This window comes from Pseudophryne corroboree, chromosome 6 (genome assembly GCF_028390025.1).
Source record: "Pseudophryne corroboree isolate aPseCor3 chromosome 6, aPseCor3.hap2, whole genome shotgun sequence".
NCBI classification, from domain to species: Eukaryota; Metazoa; Chordata; class Amphibia; order Anura; family Myobatrachidae; genus Pseudophryne; species Pseudophryne corroboree.
The window spans coordinates 337,523,938-337,548,334 of record NC_086449.1 but is presented as its reverse complement, the minus strand read 5'-3'; the positions used below and the strand labels follow the sequence as shown (position 1 = coordinate 337,548,334).

Below are 24,397 nucleotides of genomic sequence, written 5' to 3'. Positions count from 1 at the left end.
GAAGTTAAAAAGAAATAAAATGAAATATTATGAGCACATTATATGATACATCTTCAGAATTTAGGAAACTATATCATTCTTTAGAAAGATATATTTTCTTTCTTATTACACCAACCGTATCCCAATCACTATTCACTCAATCTCATATGTCAGCCAAGCAGACAGACAGAGCATACACTAGATCATCTGCAATCACAGGCTAAGTGGCAAAGTAATTTTCATATATGCAAATTATTTTGCATCTTATTCATTATGTCTATAAAAAGGACCACATGTCCTCAAACAAAACAGGCCCCCACATGCACGTCGGCCCACCGGGAATCTTCCCTGTAAACCCTATGGCCAATCCGCCTCTGGAGAAGGGGATATCTGAACTGGTCCTCCCTGTGTTACTATAGAATCTTGATGACATCTCCAGGTTTTCCAGCAAATTCCACTGAATACAGAAGTACAAGTCCCTTTCACATTTAGAATATAGCAGCACCCAAATTTGCTGGAAGGGGAGCACTCCACACTGTCTCAATTCAGGTCCATATTGGGCATTGCTGGTGTCATGTCACTGATGTGACTTCCATCCCGGATCCCAAGTGCACTATTGCACATGCGCAGCGTCTCCGTGCATCTTCTCTGTCTGTCCTCCATAGGAAGAGGACGTGCCCCTGAGCATTTTGCTAAAACGGAAACTGTAAAACACAACAGTGGCACCACAAACCCCATTGTGTCACCACCGATTACTATTAGAGGGCCATGTGTATGCATACAGGTGTGAGCTATTAGAGGGCCACTGTGTGTGTATACAGGTGCGAGCTACTCTATCTATGCACACCACTTGCATTAACCCTGTAAGCCCCTGGTGGGATCTGACTCCTATTGTATGTGCATTCCTGCATTAACCCTGCATCTTATTATCTGCCGTTTAATAAACCAATAAGCCTGGTTAAGTCATCTGTAGTGTGAACTGGCCTCCATGGCACACTGCTGACAACTATCAGCACCATAGGTTCTGCCAATACTGTGGACCTCTACGTTCAAGAGATATGAAAGGAAGGGAATCAGACATTTACTGCTGCTCCTTGGATGGTTTTCATATCTTGCTTTGTTTGTTAACAACATAACTGTAATTTCATACCAGAATGGGAGGGACTCTTTAACTATGACCGTTCTTTCCCAACTGCTACAACTGCTTTCAAACCCAGTGTCAGGTGATTATGTGAATAACTGGCATATATTTGATCAATTTAGAACTGACTCACTGATAATCCTCTGTTTCATGTTTACATAGGAGGAGTCTCTTCCTGCTCACATACCTCTTGCTCCCAGTGAATATTTTGCGTGGTGGGCTGCTGTCTATTGCCCGTCTCCTGGTTTCTGTTATCTTTAATGTCATCCACTTTTGTCGTTTGGACCTGAGCTTACTACAGCATAGTGTACAGGGCTGGGACCCAGGTAAATGCAAAACATGACACTTCTGCTCTCCTTCCAGCAAGCAACAGACTGATAATGATTTGGGAGGAGCCAATTGTCAGGGATTTAGTGAAATGTAGTTTATATAGTAATACATTGGGTGAAATTCAATTGTTTGAAAAGTCGGTTTGGTGTCTTTTTTTTCTATTAGATAGGAAAAAACAGAAACCCAACTGATTTTTCAAACAATTGAATACCCCACAACATGTTTAATATAGACAGATGATATCTTGCCTTTCCCCTGCTCCTTAACATTCTAGTGTAAATTCTGTTTAGATATCCTTAGGCATTCTTAATTCTTATTTTACTGTTCCACAGGGTACCGTAATTACAGTAATTTCCTAATGTTGGAGGTCACTGAGTGTCACCCACTGGTTAGAGCATTTTGCCGGCTCCTGAAACCCCCAAACTGGAAACAGGCTGACTTGGAGGAAGGTGAGGCATATTGGTGTATAATATGTATGTTATTGATATTATTTTTTATTAGAATCATAATTCATAACATTATTTTACATGTGTGATGATATACTGAAAGTTATATTAATAGGTTTGATAAGTATGTTTGTAGTGATAATCAGCAATTAATGATGTACGTTTTTGTTCAGTAGAATAACTTTAAATAATAGTCCCCAGATGATGGCAAAGTCACTGACAGTTATTTAATGCCATTGCTCAAAGGTACTTGCGCAAGAAAAGTAAAACCTAATTTCTGATTTGTTGCTATTCTTTTAGTGAATATTTAAAATGAGAAATCTTTGTTAGTAACCCTCAGTGTTGCACAATATAGTGGTATAGCGGGTATATAATATCCACGTATCTGTGACCTGTATCACACTTAACATATGACACAAGTGTGAATATTCAACAAATAAGCCCTTAAAACATTCAGTCACTGTAAAGCCTCTTCATAGTGGAGAAGTTATTACAGGGGTGTTTCATGAATTTAGGTTCCTGTGCATGTAAATAGTGCTTGTCCACCTCCTCTTCATATGTGAGAAGGGAAGAATTTTGTATGGATACATGTGACAAGGGGACAATGGGGGTGAGATATAACACATGCACTGATAACTCGTCCCTTGTTCCAATATATATTATCCACCACTATTTTCCCCTTGTCATGTCTGCTGCAGTCCTACTAGCTGTGGCGTCCACTGAAGGAGGGCTCTGGTTTTTGCAGCATCTAACTCCTCTTGCACTCCATGTTGAGGTCCTCTGCTTATGTCGCTATCACTTTGAAGAGACAGCATACACCACTTAGCAGCAGCACTGGCTGGTCAGCATTCCAGCATTGTCATCTCGTCAGCCTGAGCTGGCCAAATTATCACAGGGCACACTGCAGTGTTTTTTCACATTTTTCTTTTTGTAAATTCGGTCACATCGCATTTCCCATTATAAGTATGGAAAATGCGATGTGGGTTACTAAAAAAATGACAATTAAAGGGTTTGGAGCAGTTTTCATGAAAAACTGCTCCAAACCCTTTAATTGTCATTTATTTAGTAACCCACATCGCATTTTCCATACTTATAATGGGAAATGCGATGTGACCGAATGCCCTTTAATACATTGGAGTGATACTAAAATAATGTGAAAAGGGTGTGAAAACACCTTTTTTCACATTATTTTAGTAAAAATAATGTTCATAAATGGGCCCCTTAATATTAAATGGATGGGTATGCGTCATTAGGTCAACCACACTTAGGTCGACCACTATTGGTAGACATGCCTTAGAAAAGGTGATTCTGTTACTGGTGGAATTGCTCCTTGCTAGAACTCACCAATTCTCACATTACGTTAATGCATACTTGCCTACAAGTATGCGTTAATGCCATGCAGCCTCCAAGTTACATTAATAGCCTCACACATATTACATTAATACCCTTATCCCCACAGATGAGTTCCCCCTATTACATTAATATACCCACTACAGTATGTTACATTAAAACTTCCCACTACATTGCATTAATACCCTTCCCATACATATCACATTACTATTCCTTGCTACATTAGATTAATAGCCTCTACCAAACTCCACATTCATTAACAATCAATAGTTAATAGTCTATACACACACTACATTAGACCCACACCCCTGCATATACAAATGGTACTTTAGATTGTTCACACAAGCAGGGCCTAGGATTACCACCTCATCCCTTTAATTCTGGACACATATTAATTACACAGGTTCTGTGGCTGATTAAAACCAGGTGAAATGGACTCTTGAAGTCAGCCAGACACAGAACCTGTGTAATTAATATGTGTCTAGAATTAAAGAGATGAGGTGGCAACCCTAGCAGGGCCCTCTTCCGTCATGTACTTTTCCTTCCCTCACTTATGCCCCCCACTGCCACTGTCTACAAAGGCACCTTACCCTTGGTTTCTGCCATCTACTGCTTATCTAAGTACTATGCCTGCTGATGCAGAAATGTTTACAAACCTTGTCCATTTCCTGCAATGTTCTGTATTGTAAATTGACGTTTCTATACTTACCTTATACTTACCTTTCTGGAGTCCAGAGTCAGCTCCATAGCGACGACAGGATATCACTGGTAAAATGGCCACCATGCATACACAGTAGTTATTAGTTGCCGGACCATGATAGACGCTATATTTGCAGAGACCTGCGCATGTAGAGAGGAGGGAGCCCATACGGAGCCTGCATATGGGTCCCCTCCTCTGTTAATCTGCCCTTGGTATTATAAGTCACTATTTTCTTATCTTGATCATACTGTTTATGTACTTTGTATGGCGCTGCGGACCCCTTGTGACACCATATAAATTAAGAAGGGTAGGAGTAGTAGTAGTAGTAGTAGTAGTAGTAGTAGTAGTATCGCAGATGACTGCCGTGAGAAGCAGATTACCCATTCATTCTCACAACTGCTGCAGATTAGAAGAGGTGGCTGATCCAAATATAGGAGAAGCAGAGATGAGCTTGAGGAAGGAAGGGGGAGCAGTAGGCACAATGGGAAGGAGTAGAGGGGTGGACACAAAGCACGCATAGTAGATATGTCACTGGTAATACTTGAGTATGGAGAGAGAGTCTTTTATTATGGTATACAGTCACCATCCCGGCTGTCTGGATCCTGGTGGTCAGCATACCGACACCGGAATCTCGGCCACCAGAATGCCGGCAGGAGGCTGAGGACTATTCCCACTTGTGGGTGTCCACAACACCCATAGAATGGGACTAGAACCTGTGGCGAGCCACCGAGCCCACAAGGGGCTTCGTTGCTCTCGCCCCCCAGCCAGCATTCTGGCGGCCGGGATCCCAGCGTCGGTCACCCATATCCAATGCTTTGTTACAACTCGCTGCACTTTCCACACATGTAGAAGCCAGTTTATAGTCAAAACAAGTGAGCACCCACTGATAGTACATACAGTATGATAAAAATTATAAGTGGAGTTATTGCTGAATACTGTATACTAAACCTCTGTAATGTGGTTTACACTGTAGAAAAGACGCATAAATAAAATCAGTGAGACTTTCCTGCTTCCAGTGCTGATATTATGTCTTTTTAACTTGATATAGAAAAATTGATAGACCATTAAGAAATCACTAATTCCGTTAACGGAAGAACTCTTTATCCATTAAATCCCCCGTAGTCTGCGCAATATTCTGTTTTCCTATCCAGATAAAACAGATGATAATGCAGTTGGTTTATTTGTGCATTGCAACATAACTTTTATTTTTTTATTTTAATAAATTGTTCATTTAACATGTTATTGGACAACAATATACAGTACATTAACTTATATTTTCTTTAATGCTTTGTGTGTTTCATAATAAATTATATTCCTGCACTGTGACTCCTACAGTATTTCAAATAACAACTGTATAAAGGTGGTCATTCCGAGTTGTTCGCTCTGTAATTTTCTTCGCATCGCAGCGATTTTCCGCTAATTGCGCATGCGCAATGTTCGCACTACGACTGCGCCAAGTAAATTTACTATGAAGATTGGTATTTTACTTACGGCATTACAAGGTTTTTTCTTCGTTCTGGAGATCGGAGTGTGATTGACAGGATGTGGGTGTTTCTGGGCGGAAACTGGCCGTTTTATGGGAGTGTTTGAAAAAACGCTGCAGTTTCTGGGAAAAACGCGGGAGTGGCTGGAGAAACGGAGGAGTGTCTGGGCGAACGCTGGGTGTGTTTGTGACGTCTAACCAGGAACGACAAGCACTGAACTGATCGCACTAGAAGAGTAAGTCTCGAGCTACTCAGAAACTGCACAGAGAAGTCTTTTCGCAATATTGCAAATCTTTCGTTCGCAATTTTGATAAGCTAAGATTCACTCCCAGTAGGCGGCGGCTTAGCGTGTGCAAAGCTGCTAAAAGCAGCTTGCGAGCGAACAACTCGGAATGACCACCAAAGTCTAATTATAGATAAACAGTGAATTTTTCTGCACACATTTTTCCTGTACCCTTTGTTATTTATTATATAGCTTATCTATTTTTACTATATAACCTGTCCAGAAAACTTGCTTTATATCTCTACATCTACATCAGCATATTGCTCGAGTAACTGATCCTGCTCCACATCTCTGGTACCTATATTTGTTTGAGTACAATATATAAAGTCCAGTGGCGCACGCAGGGGGGTTTCCGAGCACCCAGAACCCCCCCTCCATCAAAAAAAATAAAATATATATATATTGTTTTTTTGCTGCATAAGTATTATTAATGGCTGTCTAGCGTCCTCTGCAGCCTGCTGTCTTCCTGGTGGCACTTGCAAGTGCTTAATAAAAGTTTACTTTCTTTTAATTATAGTACATATATATCCATGTGCATACATATATACACATGTATACATACATATAAACACACTCACACATATGATATATATACATGCGTATATATACGTGTACTGTATGTATGTATATATATAGATATGTATGTATGCATGTTTAATACTGTATGCTATGTATATGTGTATATGTATGTGTATATATATATATATATATATATATATATACATGCAGAATACCCTGCACTCTCCTAAGCAGCTTCATTCACCTTAATGCTTTAGTATACATCTGATATATATATACATATATATATATATATATATATATATATACATACCCACAGACAGACTAGTTTTACGGACCCAGCATATACTGGGTCACCTCAGTCCCCACCCCCGTGATTGGCTCCACCCAGTTCTGGAAACCCCCCTCCCCCCATATAAATCCTGCATTTGCCACTGAAGTCCTCCCAATAATACACACTTTGGGGGTTATCCAATTAGCCCCAAAACATTTTCGTGATTTTCATTAACATTTACTGCATTTTCTCTATCGTCCTAAGTGGATGCTGGGGTTCCTGAAAGGACCATGGGGAATAGCGGCTCCGCAGGAGACAGGGCACAAAAAAGTAAAGCTTTACTAGGTCAGGTGGTGTGCACTGGCTCCTCCCCCCATGACCCTCCTCCAGACTCCAGTTAGATTTTGTGCCCGAACGAGAAGGGTGCAATCTAGGTGGCTCTCCTAAAGAGCTGCTTAGAGAAAGTTTAGTTTAGGTTTTTTTTCTTTACAGTGAGTCCTGCTGGCAACAGGATCACTGCAACGTGGGACTTAGGGGGAAAGTAGTAAACTCACCTGCATGCAGAGTGGATTTGCTGCTTGGCTACTGGACACCATTAGCTCCAGAGGGATCGAACACAGGCCCAGCCGTGGAGTCCGGTCCCGGAGCCGCGCCGCCGACCCCCTTGCAGATGCTGAAGCGTGAAGAGGTCCGGAAACCGGCGGCTGAAGACTCCTCAGTCTTCATAAGGTAGCGCACAGCACTGCAGCTGTGCGCCATTTTCCTCTCAGCACACTTCACTGGGCAGTCACTGAGGGTGCAGAGCGCTGGGGGGGGGCGCTCTGAGAGGCAAATATAAACCTTATACAAGGCTAAAAATACCTCACATATAGCCCATAGGGGCTATATGGAGATATTTAACCCCTGCCTGACTGGAAAAATAGCGGGAGAAGAACCCGCCGAAAAAGGGGCGGGGCCTATCTCCTCAGCACACGGCGCCATTTTCTGTCACAGCTCCGCTGGTCAGAACGGCTCCCAGGTCTCTCCCCTGCACTGCACTACAGAAACAGGGTAAAACAGAGAGGGGGGGCACATTAATGGCTATATATATATATATTAAAGCAGCTATAAGGGAGCACTTAATATAAGGATATCCCTTGTATATATAGCGCTTTGTGGTGTGTGCTGGCAGACTCTCCCTCTGTCTCCCCAAAAGGGCTAGTGGGTCCTGTCTTCATTAGAGCATTCCCTGTGAGTTTGCGGTGTGTGTCGGTACGTGGTGTCGACATGTATGAGGACGATATTGGTGTGGAGGCGGAGCAATTGCCAAATATGCAGATGTCACCCCCCAGGGGGTCGACACCAGAATGGATGCCTTTATTTGTGGAATTACGTGATGGTTTATCTTCCCTTAAACAGTCAGTTGAGGACATGAGGCGGCCGGACAATCAATTAATGCCTGTCCAGGCGCCTCAAACACCGTCAGGGGCTGTAAAACGCCCTTTGCCTCAGTCGGTCGACACAGACCCAGACACGGGCACTGATTCCAGTGACGACGGTAGAAATTCAAACGTATTTTCCAGTAGGGCCACACGTTATATGATTTTGGCAATGAAGGAGACGTTACATTTAGCTGATACTACAGATACCGTAAAACAGGGTATTATGTATGGTGTGAAAAAACTACAAACAGTTTTTCCTGAATCAGAAGAATTAAATGACGTGTGTGATGAAGCGTGGGTTGCTCCTGATAAAAAGTTGATAATTTCAAAAAAGTTATTGGCATTATACCCTTTCCCGCCAGAGGTTAGGGCGCGCTGGGAAACACCCCCTAAGGTGGACAAGGCGCTCACACGCTTATCCAAACAAGTGGCGTTACCCTCTCCTGAGACGGCCGCACTTAAGGATCCATCAGATAGAAAGACGGAAGTTATTCAAAAGAATATATACACACATGCAGGTGTTATACTACGACCAGCTATAGCAACTGCCTGGATGTGCAGTGCTGGAGTAGTTTGGTCAGAATCCCTGATTGAAAATATTGATACCCTAGATAGGGACAATGTTTTACTGTCGTTAGAACAAATAAAGGATGCATTTATCTATATGCGTGATGCACAGAGGGATATTTGCACACTGGCATCTCGGGTGAGTGCTATGTCCATTTCAGCCAGAAGAGCCTTATGGACACGACAGTGGACAGGCGATGCGGATTCAAAACGTCACATGGAGGTTTTGCCGTATAAAGGGGAGGAGTTATTTGGAGTTGGTCTATCAGACTTGGTGGCCACGGCTACTGCCGGGAAATCCACTTTTTTACCTCAAGTCACTCCCCAACAGAGAAAGGCACCGACCTTTCAACCGCAGCTTTTTCGCTCCTACAAAAATAAGAGAGCAAAGGGCTTGTCGTACCTGCCACGAGGCAGAGGAAGAGGGAAGAGACACCAACAGGCAGCTCCTTCCCAGGAACAGAAGCCCTCCCCGGCTCCTGCAAAAACCTCAGCATGACGCTGGGGCCTCTCAAGCGGACTCGGGGACAGTGGGGGGCCGTCTCAAAAATTACAGCGCGCAGTGGGCTCACTCGCAGGTAGACCCCTGGATCCTGCAGATAATATCTCAGGGGTACAGGTTGGAATTAGAGACGGATCCTCCTCATCGTTTCCTGAAGTCTGCCTTACCAACCGTCTCTTCCGAAAGGGAGAGGGTGTTGGAAGCCATTCACAAGCTGTACGCTCAGCAGGTGATAGTCAAAGTACCCCTATTACAACAAGGAAAGGGGTATTATTCCACTCTATTTGTGGTACCGAAGCCGGATGGCTCGGTAAGGCCTATTCTAAATCTGAAGTCCTTGAACCTCTACATAAAAAAGTTCAAGTTCAAGATGGAGTCACTCAGAGCAGTGATAGCGAACCTGGAAGAAGGGGACTTTATGGTATCCTTGGACATCAAGGATGCGTATCTACACGTTCCGATTTACCCCGCACACCAGGGGTACCTCAGGTTCATTGTTCAAAACTGTCACTATCAGTTTCAGACGCTGCCGTTCGGATTGTCCACGGCGCCTCGGGTCTTTACCAAGGTAATGGCCGAGATGATGATTCTTCTTCGAAGAAAAGGCGTATTAGTTATCCCATACTTGGACGATCTCCTAATAAGGGCAAGGTCCAGAGAACAGCTGGAGACAGCTTTAGCACTATCTCAAGAGGTGCTAAGACAACACGGGTGGATTCTGAATATTCCAAAATCCCATTTAATCCCGACAACTCGTCTGCTGTTCCTAGGAATGATTCTGGACACGGTTCAGAAAAAGGTTTTCCTTCCAGAGGAAAAAGCCAAGGAGTTATCCGATCTGGTCAGGAACCTCCTAAAACCAGGAAAAGTGTCAGTACATCAATGCACAAGAGTCCTGGGAAAAATGGTGGCTTCTTACGAAGCAATTCCATTCGGCAGATTCCATGCAAGAATATTCCAAAGGGATCTGTTGGACAAATGGTCAGGGTCGCATCTGCAGATGCACCTGCGAATAACCCTGTCACCAAAGACAAGGGTGTCACTTCTGTGGTGGTTGCAGAAGGCTCACCTATTAGAAGGCCGCAGATTCGGCATTCAGGATTGGATCCTGGTGACCACGGACGCCAGCCTGAGAGGCTGGGGAGCAGTCACACAAGGAAGAAACTTCCAGGGAGTATGGACGAGTCTGGAAAAGTCTCTTCACATAAACATTCTGGAACTAAGAGCAATCTACAATGCTCTAAGCCAGGCGGAACTTCTCCTGCAAGGAAAGCCGGTGTTGATTCAGTCGGACAACATCACGGCGGTCGCCCATGTAAACAGGCAGGGCGGCACAAGAAGCAGGAGTGCAATGGCAGAAGCTGCCAAGATTCTTCGCTGGGCGGAGAATCACGTGATAGCACTGTCAGCAGTGTTCATCCCGGGCGTGGACAACTGGGAAGCAGACTTCCTCAGCAGACACGATCTTCATCCGGGAGAGTGGGGTCTACATCCAGAAGTCTTCAACATGTTAATAGACCGTTGGGAAAGACCAATTGTAGACATGATGGCGTCTCGCCTCAACAAGAAACTGGACAAATATTGCGCCAGGTCAAGAGATCCACAGGCAATAGCTGTGGACGCACTGGTAACTCCTTGGGTGTACCAGTCAGTGTATGTGTTTCCTCCTCTGCCGCTCATACCAAAGGTATTGAAGATCATACGGCAAAGAAGAGTAAGAACAATACTAGTGGTTCCGGATTGGCCGAGAAGGACTTGGTATCCGGAACTTCAAGAGATGCTCACGGACGAACCGTGGCCTCTACCTCTGAGAAGGGACCTGCTACAGCAGGGTCCCTGTCTTTTTCAAGACTTACCGCGGCTGCGTTTGACGGCATGGCGGTTGAACGCCAGATCCTAAAAGGGAAAGGCATTCCAGAAGAAGTCATTCCTACCTTGATTAAGGCACGGAAGGAAGTCACCGTGAAACATTATCACCGCATTTGGCGAAAATATGTAGCGTGGTGCGAGGATCGGAGGGTTCCGACGGAGGAATTCCAACTGGGTCGTTTCCTACATTTCCTGCAATCAGGATTATCTATGGGTCTCAAATTGGGATCCATTAAGGTTCAAATTTCGGCCCTGTCAATATTCTTCCAAAAAGAATTGGCCTCTGTCCCTGAGGTCCAGACTTTTGTCAAGGGAGTACTGCATATACAGCCTCCTGTGGTGCCTCCGGTGGCACCGTGGGATCTAAATGTAGTTTTAGATTTCCTCAAATCCCATTGGTTTGAACCATTGAAAAAGGTGGATTTGAAATATCTCACATTGAAAGTGACTATGTTACTAGCCCTGGCCTCTGCCAGGAGAGTATCTGAATTGGCGGCTTTATCTTATAAAAGTCCTTATCTAATCTTCCATTCGGATAGGGCAGAACTGCGGACTCGTCCGCATTTTCTCCCTAAAGTGGTATCAGCATTTCATCTGAACCAACCTATTGTGGTGCCTGCGGCCACTAGCGACTTGGAGGACTCCAAGTTGTTGGACGTTGTCAGAGCCTTAAAAATATACATTGCAAGGACGGCTGGAGTCAGAAAATCTGACTCGCTGTTTATATTGTATGCACCCAACAAGTTGGGCGCACCTGCTTCTAAGCAGTCGATTGCTCGTTGGATTTGTAACACAATTCAACTTGCACATTCTGTGGCAGGCCTGCCACAGCCTAAAACTGTAAAAGCCCACTCCACAAGGAAGGTGGGCTCATCTTGGGCGGCTGCCCGAGGGGTCTCGGCATTACAACTCTGCCGAGCAGCTACGTGGTCGGGGGAGAACACGTTTGTAAAATTTTACAAATTTGATACCCTGGCAAAGGAGGACCTGGAGTTCTCTCATTCGGTGCTGCAGAGTCATCCGCACTCTCCCGCCCGTTTGGGAGCTTTGGTATAATCCCCATGGTCCTTTCAGGAACCCCAGCATCCACTTAGGACGATAGAGAAAATAAGAATTTACTTACCGATAATTCTATTTCTCGGAGTCCGTAGTGGATGCTGGGCGCCCATCCCAAGTGCGGATTATCTGCAATACTTGTACATAGTTATTGTTAACTAATTCGGGTTATTGTTAAGGAGCCATCTTTAAGAGGCCCTTTCTGTTGTCATACTGTTAACTGGGTTTAGATCACAAGTTGTACGGTGTGATTGGTGTGGCTGGTATGAGTCTTACCCGGGATTCAAAATGCCTCCCTTATTGTGTATGCTCGTCCGGGCACAGTACCTAACTGGAGTCTGGAGGAGGGTCATGGGGGGAGGAGCCAGTGCACACCACCTGACCTAGTAAAGCTTTACTTTTTTGTGCCCTGTCTCCTGCGGAGCCGCTATTCCCCATGGTCCTTTCAGGAACCCCAGCATCCACTACGGACTCCGAGAAATAGAATTATCGGTAAGTAAATTCTTATTTTTTTTTCCTCATCCAATTATACACTTTTTTTTTAGATGAAAGGTTTTCTATTTTCGTCCGAAAAAAACACATAAGATCCTTGATAAGGCACACAAAACAAATCCCAGATTACTGCTGGTGGTCAGGGCTAATTGGATAGCCTCGAGGAGATAATTAGCTGCAGCAAATTACCGCGGCTCAATTAGGGGTCTATTCATGAAGAGGTGAAAAAGAAGGAAGAAGTGAGCCAGTGGAGAAATTGCCTATGGCAACCAAAAAGCTGCTCCGTACAATTGTACAGTATCCAAATTATAAATGTTACTTTAATGCTGATTGGTTGCCATGGGCAACTTCTCCACTGGCTCACTTCTCTACACTTTTCACTGCTTCATGAATAGACCCCCCATATTACAAAATACCATCATTTTCCTGTAGGTTTACATAGTATCACTGAAGTTCTTTGAATTTAGCTTGAACTTGTGTGCAACCCACTTATTTAGTGACTGATAAACACTGTTCCTAGTACTCAGTACTTGTTTTTATTGGCTGTACAACTATCTATTTTTTGTGCATTTAGCTGTATGTTTTGTCGTTTCATCAAATGTATTTCAAATGCAGAGCTTTGTCTGTGGTCTATTAAACTTGTGATTTATGGTTCTATATTTTCTAAAAATGCAGAAACCACTGCTGTCTAAAGAAATAAAACTTCTGATATATCAGTAAGACAAGTTGGAATTTTTATTAACAATAACTGCAATTTTTGTTTATGTTTACTTTCTGTTTCCTATCCTTTGAATGTCTTTATAGTCACATACAATTTGCAAAGTACTAAGCACCTTGTTTCTGTCTGCCCAGGTATTCACCTCATGCCAGCAGATGGTCGATATCTGAAGGGTGCACGTTCTCACCTTGCCCGTGCTCGCTGGAGCCTCGCGTATACTCTAATCCACAACCCATCTCTTCTGATCCATCGGAGATCCAGAAGCATCAATGGTGGATCTCCCCTGCATCCAACATAGCACCTGGCACAAACCAGGGACATTCCAGTGACATAGTCTACCTCCCACCTCCTTTCCCTCCTATCCCCTAGATGCACTGCTGGGCAGAGTGGGGTTTTTAGCAAAACAGTGGCCCCTTTATTTTTGTCGTTTTAGTAAAATATATTTCTCCATTAGTTCATTTTGTTCACTTGAATCTGTTGATTATGTGTTATGTTGATGGTCTTGAATTACTACCTTCATATGCAGGAGCTGATTCAAGTTAATTTAGTCTTATCTCTGTTTTAACCTTATGATTATATTAATCACCTACAGATTTCCTTCTACTTACTTTATTACTGTTATTTCACATATTTTGCTGCCATGTATTATTCTGGTGTACTAAATATGAGACCCTTGTGTGTAAGCTACAAACCTATACAGTAGTTTGTGTCTATGTAATACAGACTATGTCTTTCTGCTCATCATATGTGATAGTCATATAATATTCAGAGAGTTTCCCAGAGGACACAGTGTGAGATCACCCTCTCCCATGTATTCATGGAATTCTCTGCCACATCAACACAAGCAAAGCCTGCCACCATAGCCTAGGTACAGCCATAACACATGAAGCTGCATTAGCCTCAGATCTCACTTTCCCAGACACAAGAAACAGTAGTAGCTTTTCTCTTGGCTCCATTGGCCAGCCTGGAATTGTCTGGGAAATGGATACAGAAATGTCTCCAGTAGTTTGTGATGTGTGATTGTACACTCGACAAAGGTAGGCCATATCTTTCTTAACGGGAGTTACTGTGAAGCTTCCATTGACAAGTTTTCTAATAGCAACCTCAATCTCATTGTAGCTATTGTGCTCCCTGCTGTCTTTAAGAATCATGACATAAGGGAATCCTACTTCTTTGCAAAGCAACAACGTATCAACCAATACAGGATCATCGCCTACTATCTCCAGAGGTTTCCTGCATTGTAAATCAGGAACCTTTTCCAATGAGACACCCTTGAACTCATTGGGCGATAAACAGACAATATCACCTTTTCGATCAATGGTAATCTCAGCCTTTTGAAGCCATTCCATTAACCATGCCAATGAGCAAGAGCAGTGGAAGGAGTTACTATGGAGCTGAAGGTGTGACAAAGAGATCAGTGTATGAAAAAGTCCTTCAGGCAGGGAATATAACCGATTGCTGCTAAGCTGCAGGGATCGTAAACTTCTACAGTTATTCAGTGCTCCAGGTGGAAGAGTAAGCAGCTGGTTGTTGTTGAGGTTTAGGAGCTGGAGTTTTTCAAGTGTAGCTAAATCACTCCATGGGAAGTCCACGATTTGGTTATGACTTAGGTCCAGATTTATCAGTTGTGTAAGGTTCTGAAATGTGCCGGGGTGTATGGTAGTTATCTGGTTATATGCCAGCCACAGTGATGTCAGTCCCGGGCTGTTGGCAAAGGAGCTGCAATTGAGGTCAGTTATCTGGTTGACAGCAAGGGTAAGCTGATTAAGACTGACCGGAAGATCTTCTGGTACATGCATTAGTTTGCGGTAAGAGCAGTCTGCAGAAAGACGGGCTGTACTAGTGCAACGACAAGCAGTCGGACAAGATGTGCTTGGTACCAGACACAAAAACCCCACAATGCTAAAGAACTGTAGGGAGAGGCCCATGATCCAATGATAACCTTAAAGGAGGTGTTTTGCGATAATGTGATCTGATGACACTTCCAGAAGTTTCACAGATGACCCTATTGTTGTTTTACGGGAGAGAGAGAAACAAATATTTACACCGTTTACCTTTCTGTTATTGTAATACCTGTGGGGAGATATAATTATTATTGTGGTGTAGATTAATATTTCTGATTTAGAGGTCTGTTTATTATTGATTGTATTGAGCCCATGCTAATTTTAACATCTGTATTGCTGCATATTGCACTGATTCGGAATGTGCTTTGTGTGCTATTTATTAATCTGGGGCTTTTGGAGCAAGACGAAAACCCTTAGAGGCATATTCAATTTGCTGAAGGAATTACCGGGGGAGTATATCCTCAAGCTTTAAAGCTCCGTTTCCTCTTGTGGTAAATCCATGGCTAATGCACATTATCCCATAGGTCCTGGGTTAAGTGCCTGGAGCTATGGGCTAACGTGTTTGTGATGGCTGTAGTAATGGCAAAGAGCCCTACTTACCCTGGATTTTTATTCGCACATTAGGAGTGTTCGAGCAGAAATGCACTGTATGTGCAGCCTGTAGCATAGATCCCAAAAGTTGGGTGGCACTCCCAGCCCCCTGGAAGGGCAGGCAAGTCTCCTGCATCCCCCTGCAAACACCCGCACCCATACCCGGCCACCTACAATAGAACACAAGTAGGCAGGCTGACCTGATGACACAATTTGTGCGGAATCGCATCATCATAGCCCCGTTCACACTATACAGTGCCTGTTTTCTCACTAATGTAGAGCGGGGGGCAGAACAATGATGACACGATCGTGCCATAACTCCATTCCGGACAAGCTACCTGTCTGCCAGCCATGACCCCTATGCACCGACCGGACTACCCCCTCTCGGAGGGCAACCGGATTGGTAAGTATGGTCTGCAGACTTATCACTGACTGATAGCAAGCTGCAATTGAATAGCTCCAGGCACTGAAACAAGCTAGGCAATAATAAGTAATGACATCTAAGCTAACGGGGCAAAGCTCAGAAAAGCTAAGCAAATTGCTGCAGAACACAGTCCTGACTGGAAGTAACTAGGAATGTGGTGGCCTGTGACAGAGATATATCCTGCATTTGGCACTTGATATTTGCCAAGATGCTAAAATTCTTGGGAAACTAAAATTCTTTTATGACTTTAAGAGAAATATACTTTAATAAATAGGGCTCTTATTCTCCTCAACTATTCATCACATTAAGGGCCTGAAAAAAAAAAGGGGCAGACTAGATGGGCCAAGTGGTTCTTATCTGCCGTCACATTCTATGTTTCTATGTTTCTAATTCAGAGATGTAGGTAATGCCAATGTTTACGCAGTTGAGTAATTATGGCTGACTGACTACAACCAGTGCTTAAAATGGTCCTACAGAGTTGGTGGAACTCCCCCCGCTTGTGAAAGAAAGGGATTGCGTGCAACACAAAATGGGGCGTGGTCTTGAAAAGGGGGCGTGGTCACGCAATAGTATCCCCAATTCAAATTACTCTGCACAGTAACACAATCTTATTCACATTTCACCACATAGTAGTGTCCCTTATTCATGTTATGATACACATTAGTGCCCTTATACACAAAGCCCACAGTAGTAGCACCCCTAATACACAAAATGCCCACGGCAGTGGTGCCCCTTATGCAATACCCACTGTAGTGGTAGTGCCCACAGTAGTAGTGCCATTTATGTAGAGCCCATAGTATTGGTGCCCCTTATTCAGTGCCCCTACTAGTAGTACCCCTTATGTCCCCAGGAGTGATGCCCCTTATTAAGTGCCCCCTATGCAATGTTCTCATTAGTATTGTCCTCAGTAGTAATGCCCCCGTAGTTATGCCCCCTGTAGTTATGTCCCCAGTAGATATGCCCCCAGGAGTTATGCCCACTGTAGATATGCCCCAGTTGGTGTGCCCCCAGTAGTTATGCCCCCAGTAGTAATGCCCCCGTAGTTATGCCCCCAGTAGATGTGCCCCCTGTAGTTATGCCCGCTGTAGATATGCCCCCAGTAGTTATGCCCCCAGTTGGTGTGCCCCCAGTAGTAATGCCCCCATAGATATGCCCCCTGTAGGTATGCCCACTCTAGATATGCCCTCAGTTGGTGTGCCCCCAGTAGTAATGCCCCCATAGTTATGTCCCCAGTAGATGTGCCCCCTGTAGTTATGCCCCCAATAGGTTTGCCCCCAGTAGTTATGCCCCCAGTTGGTGTGCCCCCAGTAGTAATGCCCCCGTAGTTATGTCCCCAGTAGATGTGCCCCCTGTAGTTATGCCTGCTATAGATATGCCCCAAGTAGGTTTGCCCCCAGTAGTTATGCCCCCAGTTGGTGTGCCCCCAGTAGTAGTGCACCCGAAGTTTTGTCCCTAATAGCTGTGCTCCCTGTAGTTATGCCCGCTGTAGATATGCCCCCAGTAGTTATGCCCCCAGTTGGTGTTCCCCCAGTTTGTTTGCCGCCCAGTAGCCTCCCAACACCCCCACCACCACCGCAGGACACTGCGGCCTGCGGGGAGGGCCAGACCCCAAAAAATGGGACTGTCCCGCAAAAATCGGGACAGTTGGGAGGTATGAGTGAGCGTCTCAGTACATTTCCAGTATTAGCATATTCACGCACATGCGGATCACAGGTGCGAATGCATTAGCTACATCTCTGAATCAGGCCCAGAGTGTATTATTTCTTGCTTTCACATTTCTACTTATTTCTGCTATTCATGCCTTCTGTTACCTCCCCCTAACACACACAGATTTTCTCTGGACATAGATGTTCTGCCAGCCCTGTTCACATGCTTCCTTTTACATGAGACAGACAAATGCTCTGCTACTATAATAAGGAGATGTGGAAACGCTTCCGCCTTATAACATTGTCCATCCCCTCTTGGCTTGGCCTCTATAATCTATCCATGTAACATTTACTGTGTATGCATTTGCTGCCAAGTTATAGAAGTTTACAGCATTTTTATAAGTTGTTGCGAGTTCTCTGCACACTTCCATTACATTAGCTCTAAACCTTCATAATCACACTTCTATTTCTTTCCTTTACCTCTTGCTTAGCCTGAGATTTAATCCCTGTCTCTTTATAAAGTCTGTCTCCCCAGATTTCCCGAGGCTGCACTTCTTACCTAAATCTCGCTGTGTCTTCTCTCGGATGAAATAAAATAAACACATTCCCTCTTTTTCTCCTCCTTCTCTAAAAGGCTGGGCACAACCCCAGAAACAGCCTCATAACAAACCAGACTCCATCCCTTAGCCTCTTGTACTCTGTCCCTCCTCCTCTGTCTGGTGTCTGTCAAAAATTAGACTGTAGTATAGAGTCAGCTTAGACAGTCTCATCTGTAGGTATTGTGAAATAATACTTTTGGACAAAGAGATATCCTATTTCCGTGAGATATCCCATCTCTACAATTGAAAGCAGATACACTGTGTAACACAGCGACATTGTGTAACAGACACACATATGTACAGTAATACAGAGGTTACAGTATTGGTCTATTTTTCAGTCCTAGAAAGCAGATATGTTTTATTTGAATTAGAATGTTTTGGGGTTATTCCAGTTTCAGAGATGTGTGAGTTTATGTTCCTGATAATGCTGCTTTTTAATAGTTCACCCTCTTTCTGGGCATAATCAGAGCCATACATGATTTCATGTTACCACAGCTAAAGGATTCCCCCGGGCTATACTATTAGCCCTGGAAGCCGCCACTTATCGGAGATTCTGCACGTGTGCCTCAGGCACGCGAAGCAGAATCCCCAATATGCAGCGCCAGGAGACCCGCTATCAGACGCAAACACATAGGTCCACGATGTTGGACTAATTCAGACCTGATTGCCCGCTGTACGAAAACGCAGCCTAGCGATCAGGTCAGGTCTAAACTGCGCATGCGCCGCAATGAGCAGGCACGTCGTACGGGTACAAAGCGGATCGCCGCTCAGCGATGGGTTTGTGCAAAAGATCCTTTCGCACGGGCTGTCACAAGGAGATTGACAGGAAGAGGGCGTTTGTGTGTGGTAACTGACCATTTTCAGGGAGTGTCTGGAAAAACGCAGGCATGTCCATGCGTTAGCAGGGAGGGTTCCTGACGTCAATTCTGGTCCAGGACAGGCTGATGTGATCACTGCGGCTGAGTAAGTCCTGGGATGTGCAGAGACTGCACAAAATCTGTTTGTACAGCTCTGCTACACATGCGTTTGCACACTTGCAAAGCGAAAATAGACTCCCCTATGGGCTCTCCACTGCACTGCAGGTCGCCAGTGCCAAGGCTGCTAAACTGCTGTCTGCGGTGCCGTGGTCCAATCCGGAGGGGGAGCAGTCCGGTCAGAGGGGGAGCCGTTCCTTCTTCTCCCCACTCCTCCTCTTAAAGCAACATGACTGGTTGCAGTGTCAGCACTCCGCAGCACCTGCTGCTGGAACATGTTGTCCAATGGCCACGGGGCCTGTGGCTTTGTACTGCTGGGAACGACTATGTGGTAGACACATCGCAATGCTTCACAATCACCAATGTTTTTGTTGCGATGGCAGTGGTTTTACCATTCGAGGGCAGCATTCCGATGTTTTCCGATAGAAACAAATAACAGAAAATAATATTTGCTGGTAGCTAAAAATGACCTGGCCCAAACAATTTTATAATCTAACAGGTGTAGGAAACATTCATATGGTAGTGTCCATAGCAACCAATCAGGTTGTGCCCATGGCAACCAATTATATATAGGCATATGACCAAATCCAGGAGGTGGGGTCATGCCCCCTACCAATAAAAAAAAAAAAAATTATGTACGACACCTTTGAAGTAGCGCCGCACATTGCAAAATGAAATGTTGTCTTCCTCAGCAGCTTGCCCAGGCCACTGCTGGACCCCTCCAACAGTCCTGGGAAATTAGTACCCATCCCTTCCCTCCTCTCAGTGGTAGATAACAACACCAGTGTCCAGAAGTTGGTAACTACAGGTACAGCACTAATTTTTTGCTCCAGGCAGTTGGAAATACCAATTGAGCTGCAGAAAGGTTTAGCTGGCGCTAAAGTAGTGGTCTACACAGGTCAACCATTAGGTAGGTATAGGTGATACTTGTTTATGGTGTCTGTACTAGCCAAGGGACTCCCACCAACCAATGATCCTGGACCTTCCAAGATGACATGGCCATGCCTCTTGCAGCATGCAAAGAAAATCCTGGTATTTGCAATGGGGTGGGCTTGACCACGCCCATCATTGCCATCCTACTTGGTCTTCAGAGCTATAGTGCAAAGGTAGCTGGATAAAACAACATCTAGAGCTGCTACTGACCAACATGATATTCAAACATTTGCAAATGCAGCATTCACAAAAGTTGTTTTCATTTCAATGTTAGCATTAAGAAATAAACAGTAATCGTGCATTAAAATGTGGAGAAAATTGTCCTGTTTTAGTTTCCCCCCTCAGGAAGTGGTGCTATTCAGTAAGAAATCTGTGAAAGTTACAATTTGAACAGTTGTGCCTAAAGTTAACACCTTAACCCCATTGAGATGCTGTGGCAGAATCAAAGCTGGCACCGGACTCATTGACATTTTATGCCGTCCCCACCCATGAACCAGTGACATCATGATATGCCTATTGGGCGGGACAGCTCTACAGAGTACAAATTGTGTGCTTGGAGAGTCCCTTGGATGTTCTGACTGTTCTAGGCACCCTGCAAGCCAAATGCAGGTGCTGTAGATCATTGATGGTTCTGCCCCAAGTGTCCTGCATCTTGGGCAATGGCACCTCTTGCATATTTGCGTATATATGCATCAATAAACTGAAGCTGTGTTTTAAGTTACAAATATTATCTAAGAGACTGATATATTCATACCTAAAAGATGACTATTATTGCTGCTAAAGGTGGTTCTTACTTTCTCACATAATTATCTTCAACATATTTTTTATTTTTTTTTGTGAACTAAACAGATGAAATGGAGTTTAGCTTTATCACATTTTGGACTTTTAATTAGGGCTAGATTGTGAATTATGGGTGTGGTTCAACAGAGCTACAGTAAAAAGATAGTCAGTCAGTAGGTTGCCTGTAAATTGTCAACATGCAAAAGGTCAAAAGGTAGACGTGGTAAAGGTAGACAGTAGAAAAGATTGACAGGTACAAAAAGTTGATAGGGTCAAGATGTCGACATGAAAATGGTCAACATAAAAATGGACGACAATTTTTTGTTTTGTGCCATTTTGTATGTTTCACCATACCTGAGCCAAATTAGTGGAAACATGTACCCTCGCAGGCTCGATTTGAACACAACGGTTCAGGCAAGGTGCCTCACGATGCTGCGCTCGGCACAGGTTACTATGCCCAGATGTAGTCCACGTGGATGGAAAATGATGAAAAAGTCGAAAACATTTTTAAAAATATGTGTCGACCACATGCGTGTCGTACATTGTCATGTCGACCTTTTGAACCTGTCGACCTTTTGCACCAGTTGACCTAAAGCACCGCATACCTTTTACCTGTCAACCTTTAGACCCTGACGACTACCTATTGACTATCTTTTTACTGTAGATCTATCATTTGGATACCATGAATTATATCCTAATAAGGAAACTCCCATATTTGAAGGAAAGTATGTTCTTTTCCATGATACTATATATTACCGTGATGTCAGAGATAAGTAGGGGATGGCTTTTATTTTCGTTGCATATGAAATAAAGCACCATAATCACAATTGTTCCACATCTGGTGCTGAAACGGTCCATGAGGAGATTTATGAAGCTTGAGCTCAGGACAATTGCTTTCTGTATTACAAGAAAAAAAATCTATAAACTATAGAAGACTATTATATTCATTTTACATTCTATCACTTCCATATTTTTAAATGCTATTTTGTATCCTTATATTATTTTAGGCATCTATTCTATCAATTATAACATTGTCCTTTTTAACCTCCCTCTGGCCTTTAGCCTCCTCCCCATACTCATGCCACCACTCTCCCCTTCTTCAGCTGTCAGATTGAGGTCAAATAATAATCACACCTCCGATAAAAGCTTTTCCAAGTATCACAGCCTGGGGGATTCTGCAAGAGTGGTGGGGAGAACTTGATGGGAGAGATGTGTGCAGCGACATGAAGAACAAAGCTCCACATCACTGGAGCGAGGGACTGAGAGAGGGAGGGAGCGACACCCAGACAGAAAGTAAGACATACTGTAAGGGACATGAGTAACTCGTCTTACCCGAATCATAAACACGGGGTGACTCAGACAGCAACATTACAAATTCTACCAGCTATGGAGTGAGTGATGGTGAAGAGTGGAAAACAATATACAAATGGAAAAAGAGTACAGGGCGTGGAATAGAAACTGCTGTCAATCAGTTTCACTAGTCTACTACGAGAATGTGTATAAGTCTTATAAATCCATTTAAATCCACTGTAAAATGTGGAGTCAAGATTTGAGGAAAATAATAAGACCATAATATTGGATGCATACTATAGCATATGTTTTTTTTTTTATGTAAAATGGACTACAGCAAACATACTTTTGTTATTTTTTTAATTATTTAATAATGTAATTTTATATGTCATTTGTTATAGATTACTGTCTTTATAACCAAAAACAGTTTTGACCTACTATGTGCCTAGATTTTGGTGGGTTATATTGTTTCTGTGCAGGGTAAATACTGGCTGCTTTATTTTTACACTGCAATTTAGATTTCAGTTTGAACACACCCCACCCAAATCTAACTCTCTCTGCACATGTTATATCTGACCACCTGCACTGCACATGGTTTTGCCCATTAGAGGAAAATGTTGTTTTACAATCAACCTTGAATTAGGCCCTATATTCAGTGAGATAGCTGAAGACACTGGTTGAAGACACTGGTGGGTATCTTGTGTACAAAGAAGAATTGTGTAGCATATTTTTTGCTGTTTACTTTCTAATTTAAAACAGTAGGGGGGATGTATCAGAGCATGGAGAGAGATAAAATACCAATCAACCAACTCCTGTCATTTTTCAAAAACAGCGTGGAAAATGATAATTAAAAGCTGAATGGTTGGTAGCTCTCTCCAAGCTTTGATAAATCTACTGTGGTATTTCCCTGCATTTGTCTCACATTCTGAAGATGGTGACTTTTGCTGAGTTAAACAGAAGACTAAAATATCAGCATGTTCCCTTCAAAAATGTCCTATAAACCAAATATACATTAGAAGTGGTGCTAATCAGTGCGCCTCTGGTTTCATGGGGTGGAGACTGAGTAGAATAAAAACGTTCCTCATTTTGTGGATGACTGCATTCCCGGTGTAATAGGCCTTGTAATGAATACCACTATTACTTTCTATGACGTTCTGGACATATAAACTACATGCCCTAGACGCTCCTATCCAGTGTAACTTATTATATAATGCAATATTTTCACCCTTGACTTGCCCAATGTCCTCATACTTTTCTAAGAATCTGAATATAATTGAATTGAACAAGATTTTATAAAGGCTAAATGTAATTGGAGGAAGTGGAATAATTGTACATGTGGGCAGCACTTCAAGTTAACATTGGAAGAGTCACATGCCATAAGAAGCATTGTATGAACAAAGCTATAGTCACGCACTTGCAATTTCTTGCTTATTGGGGGGATGACCAGAGAGTTTCACAAAATTAGCCCACGACGAAGATAAGTTCCATCGTTGACTGTTTGAGGCATAAAATGTCCCTTGTATGATAAAGGGAAACAATCCCATGTTCACCTGGCCTATACACTGCAGTGCAGCACAGATTCATCATACAGTATGCTTCTTCAGTAAGCGCCTTGGCTCAAAATCTTTTATACCTTCTGCTCTAATGCACTGCAAGAACACCACAGGATCAAAAAATAAGCTTCTGGCTTGCGCTGCTACTTTATCATTCAGTACCTTGGTGAATTCCAATGATAGTGAAATGTTAGAACAATAACAGCACGTGATCATGTGACCAGTTCACCTGTCACTCACTTTGTACACCATTTTTATTTAGCATTAATTGTTGCTGCCTCCTGTCAGGTGCTTTGTCAGTGATTGTTCACCTGCCATGGCTTCATCACATACTGTACATACTTTACATATCTATGACATACTCTCTTGAGTTTGACAGTGTCATTCAGAACAGAAGGGAGAAAGCAAGTTGGGAGAAAAATAATAAAGAGACAGCTATAGTTTAGACTGTCAGCTCTTTTGCACAATGACAATGCAATCAAGGAGCGTGTAATGTAAAGTAACATAATAGGAATCCAACTCTGACTGGTGTCAAGTTAAGTGCATGTGGCTGTGAAAATCCTATGTGTGAGACTGAGACCTGGAGCATAGAAACCCCCACATCACATTCACATCACATTCTATGTTCTGAG

At 43.4% G+C, this 24,397-nt stretch overlaps 2 protein-coding genes across 4 annotated transcripts in view; one reads left to right on the top strand and one right to left on the bottom strand.

The window, feature by feature from the left end:
• The window catches only part of STRA6 (signaling receptor and transporter of retinol STRA6), a 202,400-nt gene extending 188,816 nt beyond the window's left edge, over positions 1–13,584 (top strand). For all 3 annotated transcript variants that reach the window (XM_063926451.1, XM_063926449.1, XM_063926450.1), the window contains 3 exons: positions 1,283–1,446; positions 1,783–1,899; positions 13,266–13,584. In XM_063926451.1, coding sequence (XP_063782521.1) covers positions 1,283–1,446; positions 1,783–1,899; positions 13,266–13,429 — 445 coding nt within the window. In that variant the 3' untranslated portion in view covers positions 13,430–13,584. The remainder of the gene's footprint in view (positions 1–1,282; positions 1,447–1,782; positions 1,900–13,265) is intronic.
• On the bottom strand, positions 13,125–18,300 carry LOC134932224 (immunoglobulin superfamily containing leucine-rich repeat protein 2-like). Its single transcript, XM_063926452.1, has 2 exons — positions 18,196–18,300; positions 13,125–15,136 (listed from the first exon to the last, which is right to left on the bottom strand). Exon 2 carries the CDS (start codon positions 15,057–15,059, stop codon positions 13,947–13,949), a length of 1,113 nt encoding a protein of 370 aa, XP_063782522.1. The 5' UTR covers positions 15,060–15,136; positions 18,196–18,300; the 3' UTR covers positions 13,125–13,946.
• Between the last annotated feature and the right edge of the window lie 6,097 nt (positions 18,301–24,397).

Bases quoted from the DNA above. Each gene is read 5' to 3' on its own strand.
- LOC134932224 (XM_063926452.1), bottom strand. From the start codon at position 15,059: ATGGGCCTCTCCCTACAGTTCTTTAGCATTGTGGGGTTTTTGTGTCTG.